Source organism: Pollicipes pollicipes, unplaced genomic scaffold (genome assembly GCF_011947565.3).
Source record: "Pollicipes pollicipes isolate AB1234 unplaced genomic scaffold, Ppol_2.1 Scaffold_7135;HRSCAF=8457_pilon_pilon_pilon, whole genome shotgun sequence".
Classification (NCBI taxonomy): Eukaryota; Metazoa; Arthropoda; class Thecostraca; order Pollicipedomorpha; family Pollicipedidae; genus Pollicipes; species Pollicipes pollicipes.
This window is the reverse complement of record NW_023597008.1, coordinates 199695-205553: the sequence shown is the minus strand read 5'-3', so window position 1 is coordinate 205553 and position 5859 is coordinate 199695. Positions and strand designations below refer to the sequence as shown.

Here is a 5859-nt window from a genome sequence, read left to right as displayed (position 1 = left end):
TACACATATATTTTAGAAACGTTGGGCGTGTGTTTGCTGCGTGGGGATCCGCGCGGCTGCGGTGGCCCCTGCTGTCGAAGCGGCTGGTTCTGGCACGGCGCGGGACGAAAGAAGCGCCCGTCTCCTGCTGTCCTGGCCCTGCACGGGCCGGCTGCGTGGACGACTCCGGTATATATGTGTATACACACACACACACGCACGCACGCACGCGCGCACGCACGCACCACCACGCACACACACACACACACACACACACACACACACACACACATATATTATATTATATATATATATATATATATATATATATATATAATGTTGCTTGCGTCGTGGTCGAGACAGATCAGCATAGGACCGTCTGGATAGACGTCATTCGACAATGCACGGGAATTGTCTGAAAACTGGAGTTAAACGGTTAAGCTTTGTATGTGGCGTAACATATATAGATTATCTACCATTTCCATTGCACTGAAAGTTTCAAACTGTGACCTGTTCGCTTCACGACAGTTCGCATTATCCAAATTGCGTGTCGCGGCCAAATGTCAGTGCTGCCACAATACGGAGCATCAGCACCACCGAAACGACAAGCTCTCTGTCTTTCGTCACCGAGCATAAACCACACCAGACTGAACACAAGGCACCAGGCGTCGGTGGGGTGCTGCTCCGGGGCTTGTGTTGACGCAGATACAGGGATCGGTTGCAGGCTCGCGTGCGGACGAGCGGGGTGGGTCACCATCAACCGCCTCCGCGCACCAATGCCGATTGCCCCGCCCTGAAGTCAGACGTGAGTTCGGGTATTGTCCCGCACCCTGGAGTCAGACGTGAGTTCAGGCATTGCCCCGCGCTCTGAAGTCAGACTGAGTTCGGGTATTGCCCCGCGCCCCGAAGTCAGACGTGAGCTCGGGTATTGCCCCGCGCCCTGGAGTCAGACGTGAGCTCGGGTATTGCCCGCGCGCCCTGAAGTCAGACGTGAGTTCGGGTATTGCCTTGCGCCCTTGAGTCAGACGTGAGTTCGGGTATTGCCTTGCGCCCTTGAGTCAGACGTGAGTTCGGGTATTGCAAGAGGTCACACACCACACTCACGCAGTTCTCAAATCGTAAGTGATGTGCGCATGCCGCATGTTTATGCTCTGGCGACCATGCGTCACTTGTGTGATACAGTCCACACAGTCTGTGCCGCCTGCATTGGTATTTCCCGCTCACCAAAACAAAAGTAACGCCAAACGCCACAAAAGAGCGTCGTCAGGCAAATTAGGCGAATACGTCACCAGTCCTGGAAACGCCACATTTCCGGTACGTCCAAGTTCTCCTCCATCAGCTCTGCTGTTGATTTGGTCTTGTCACCCTCTCCATCGACCCTACGGTTCCAAGCGGCCTCAGATGAAACATGCTAAAGTTTGTGAACTGTGCACGGCGGAACGCCGGGCACGACCTTTTCGCGTGCCTTTACCGCGTCGCGCGGCGACGGTCCCTGGACTCATGCTTCGGCTGCTTGAATTGGGCGGCCGCATGAGCCCGTGCTAAGCCGTGCCGCGTGTCGGCATCAGCCGGCGCGAGCTGAACGGCGCAGTGGCGGTCCGACCGTGTCGGCCGGTCACCATGTCGACATTGATTGTGCCCGGCTGGTTACGTGCGGGCCGCCGGTGTCCGGCCATCGTCGCCATGACACTCCGTAACACCGGTGTCGGAGGTCCCCCGCCGCCATACGCGCGTCCGCCGTCCCGCCGCCAGCCATGGAGCGCGTCCCCGTGGCCGTACTCCTGACGCTGCTCTGCCACCTCGGTAAGTCGTCCTCGCCGGCCGCCGCCGCGAGCCGTCCTCCTCTGCTCGAATCCTCACTCGCCGGCCGCCGCCGAGCCGTCCTCCTCTGCGGAAAGACAGTGGTGTCTGCTCGAACCCTCCCCTTTCGCCAGCGTGAGACGCCCTCGGCCCGCCCGCCGTCAGCTTCTTCTCAGCGGTGGTGTCTGCTCAAACCCTCCCCTTCTGCCAGAATGGGCCGCCCTACCGACAGACGACAGCATCAGCTCCGATATTGCTGCCCCGCTGTGCGTTGTTTGCCAACAAACTGCCACCCAACGGACAAAAACATGAAGAGCGGCGTACATGCGCCTCTCATTGATACGGTCCGCGTAATTCTACTCCCAGACTCTCATCACGCCAGACTCCTGGTCGTCGGCGGAGCGGTTGGCGCCCCGTCGAAAAGTACCTCCCGACGGTGCGCAATGTTATGCTCACCGTTGGAAAATGCGAAGCGGAATGGATGGGGGGAGGGGAGGGGCGTCTACACGCCTTCGAGTTCTCGCGCTACTCGGTGCATGGTAGGCGCGTGGTTTGCAGGAAAGACGACACGCCCAATAACCCGAGGTGACATTCACGGTCATATAACGACCGGACTAACGAAGGCCAGTACAACCCGGCCACCGCCACCCCCAATCCACCGTCGCCCTAGCGCATGGATCATTACGTCACAGAACGCCCATGTGGCCCAGTCCATCAGCCAGTTCACTGTATAGATTGCGGAGCTGGCGGGCGGCGTCCGCCGCACACTGACGCTCCTGCTCCCCATGATGCCGGCCTGACCCGAACGCCCGCCTGCAGCGGCCGGTCTGCAGTGTCGCGTGGACGACACCATCGACTGGGAGGATCCCAACAACCTGTACACGTGCAAAGATGACAAGAAGTGCTGCACGGAGGATGCCAAGCCCTCCTGCTGCGGCGAAATGGAACAGGAGGAGGAGATCATGCGGCAGGTCGGTCGCCCTGTGCTGCTGTGAAGATGGTCCCGATGCTATCTGGATTACCCAGTGAATTTGTGTCGTATTGCTGGCTAAAGAAGCCGTCTATGCAACCAGATGAAGCGGCTGCCTGCATCATCATTGTGACGCCTCAGTCCTTGCCACCTATTGAAACTTTCGTTTGAGCACGTGGGAGGGTGATGTCTGTGCCACCGCGTGCAGTTGCTGTTTGTGTCGAAACCAGGCAAAACCGTGATCGTGGTGTGATCGGCGTAATCGTGCTGTCTGTCACCAGGTGAAAGCGCTGTTTGTGTCACCAGGTGAAGCCGTGGTGCAGCGTTATCGGCGAAATCGTGCCGTCTGTCACCATGCCAACGCGCTGTTGGTCACCAGGTGAAGCTGTGGTGCGCGTGGTCGGGATGATCGTGCTGCCTGTGTCATCAGGTGAAGGCGCTGCCTGTATCACCAGATGAAGCTGTGGTGCGGCGTGATCGGCGTGATCGTGCCGTCTGTGTCACCAGGTAAGCGCTGCCTGTATCACCGGGTGAAGGCGCCGTCTGTGTCGCCAGGTGAAGCTGTGGTGCGGCGTGATCGGCGTGATCGTGCTGTTCGGCCTGCTCATGTGGTACGCCAGGTGGGACGGTCAGTGCTGCGACGAGGACACCAAGTGCTGCTGCTGCAGATCGAAGGCCAAGCCCGTCACAAAGCAGAGGTAACTCCCGGGCCGACCCCGGGGCATCATCTCAATGGGTTGCGGGCTCCTCGTGCAGGCCACCGAGCGGAGTCAAGGGATGTGGTCCGGCTCAGACATCCACTCATCGCTAGATCAGTTCGTGCTTACTTTCATGGCTGCTAGCTAACACAAGGTGAAATACGCCGAAGTATGTATCTACATGCTGTCGTACATGCCACCGGCACACTTCTGCTTTTTCTGGCCACACTGGCACCTAACCCGTAAATAGGATCGCTTTCACTCTTATAACAACCGAATGAAAAATCAGGGTTTTTTCCATCAAAATAATACCAAGCGACCAGAGCAATTCCGTGGGATCATGGAAGGACACCAGCCTAACAAATCCATGCTTGCCTCCCCTAGAACTGCACCAACACCGACCGCCAATGCAAGAGGGCCCGATGTTGACCGCCTATGCGGTCAACATCGGGCCCTCATCGCCAACAAGTTGGCGATGCAGTGACCCGGGTCGTTCACGCCACTCGAATGCGGACGTTCTCACTGTTCACTTCACTCGAGCTGTGCTATCCGTCACTGCGCCGGCGGTGGGGGCCCGTGGCCGTGACTCCCTCAGGCCTTGCCGTCCGATGTGTGGTAGTCTGCGAGGCCGGCAGGCCGGCCCGCACCGTATGACGTCACGCACCCCGTCCCGCGCCGTATGACGTCACGCGTCCCGTCCCGCACCGTGTGACGTCACGTGCTCCGTCGCAGGACTCAGAACATGGGCCGGCCGCCCGGCTTCGGCGGCGAGAACCCGAAGAAGTCTGAGTCGGCTCGGGACCTGCTCACCCACGAGAACGAGACCTACTGAGTGACCCGCCCCCGCCGACCACCCCCGGGACCGGAGTCGCTCCTCACATGAATCGGAGCTGCTGCACAAAACCGGAGCTGCCCCCCCCCCCCCCAGCTAACCAGCGGCGGCCCCTAAATGAGATGACCTCGCTCCCCAAATAAACCGGAATTGATCCCCATACACATAGCACCTACCTCCCAATCTGATAGGCTGACATTGGAGATGCCCTCCACCTGATTCCCTGAACTGGAACTGCTCACGCACCCGACCTGAACGTGCGCTGCTGGCGAACGTATCCCGCAACTTGGGCTGCTGCCCGCCTGCCTGGGCCTGTTCCGCCTCCCTTGCCCCTGCACCAGCATCCCGCGGCCTTATCTCCTGAATCGACTGAATTATTGAATTGATTCTTGAATTGAATCTCCTGCTCCCGCCTGACTTTGACGAGGGGCCGCTATCCAACCGAACCGGAACCACGCCAGGGGCAGCATCGTGCCGAACATTTCACAGCACACCTCTCCCCACGCTCCAACTGCAAATGTTGCGCCGCCGGCCTCTGGAGAACGGCATCAGACCTCCAGCAGCAGCAGCGCCACCTCCCTGAGGCCATGGCCGGGGCCGGTGTCGACCCCATCTTGACCCCTCCCCCCGTGCCGATATCCGCACGCTGCTCTAACGGCCCACGCTGACGAAGCTGCCGCAGGTGTCTTCACGATTATGACCGCATGGTTATCTATTTGGTCATCTCTGACCAGGCCAGTAGCCCTGTTCACTTAAAATTAACAGAATATAATCATCTTTTTTTTGTTTCTTTTCTGTTTCCGCTTACCCAAGCATGGTTCACCCCTCAGTTAACCAAGTGCGTTCCCTCTGCACCTGTGAACGATGACGCACGGATGCTTCTTCACACTTAGACGTTGCCACCCAGTCATTCTAATGGAAAGTGTACGGCTGGCCGGACCGGCCGGAAGACGTGTGTAACCCTTGCCAATGCCCAAGTGAGCAGCACCATCCGTTGACGCGTCGGACGCCGCAGTCTGCCCGGACCCGGCTGGCGTTTGGCAGCGGTCCCGGACTCGACGCTGCGGGCCGCCGCCGGCTCCGGGCCGCCGTGTTCGGCTCCGGGCGGCCGCCGTGCCCGGCTCCGGGAGGCCACCGGGTCCGGCCTAGCGCGCGCTCTCGTGCGGTCCCTCTGACGCTCCCAGAAATACATGTCTGGTCCTGGATGTTCTCCCCAACGGCGCCACGCACAGCCCGTCACACGGGGCTGCAGCTCCCAGACGCGAGAAGCATGCAGAAAACGGCCCAACCTCTCCTCAGCTCCTGAGATCTGCTTTGAGCTCGTATCATTACGGTCCCGCTACGTCACGTTAAATCATTACGTTACAGTTCCGATTTAAGATCATGGATGCGTGCTAGGTGGCCACGGGCGATTCCCTGGTAGCAAAACAGGCGGCTGGTTAACTCGGTGTTTTTCCATATTACCCGCCTGAGTCGGTACGTTGTACGACAGCATAGCCTTGCCTGGCGCGCGAGCGCCCGGCGCGGCCGACACACACTCCCATTGATCCGAGCCACAAAAACACTGACGCGTCTCGGCG

At 59.3% G+C, this 5859-nt stretch overlaps 1 protein-coding gene across 1 annotated transcript; it reads left to right on the top strand.

The window, feature by feature from the left end:
- Nucleotides 1-1704: 1704 nt before the first annotated feature.
- Nucleotides 1705-4300, top strand: LOC119108959 (uncharacterized). The gene is made up of 4 exons (XM_037232505.1): nucleotides 1705-1782; nucleotides 2599-2750; nucleotides 3305-3447; nucleotides 4180-4300. Exons 1-4 carry the CDS (start codon nucleotides 1734-1736, stop codon nucleotides 4277-4279), a joined length of 444 nt encoding a protein of 147 aa, XP_037088400.1. The 5' UTR covers nucleotides 1705-1733; the 3' UTR covers nucleotides 4280-4300.
- Nucleotides 4301-5859: the final 1559 nt, after the last annotated feature.

Excerpts from the sequence above, each read along its gene's own strand:
- LOC119108959 (XM_037232505.1), top strand. The coding sequence starts at position 1,734 with ATGGAGCGCGTCCCCGTGGCCGTACTCCTGACGCTGCTCTGCCACCTC. Across the intron at positions 1,783-2,598 it reads GACGCTGCTCTGCCACCTCG|CGGCCGGTCTGCAGTGTCGC; the intron begins GTAAGTCGTCCT and ends GCCCGCCTGCAG. Across the intron at positions 3,448-4,179 it reads AAGCCCGTCACAAAGCAGAG|GACTCAGAACATGGGCCGGC; the intron begins GTAACTCCCGGG and ends GCTCCGTCGCAG.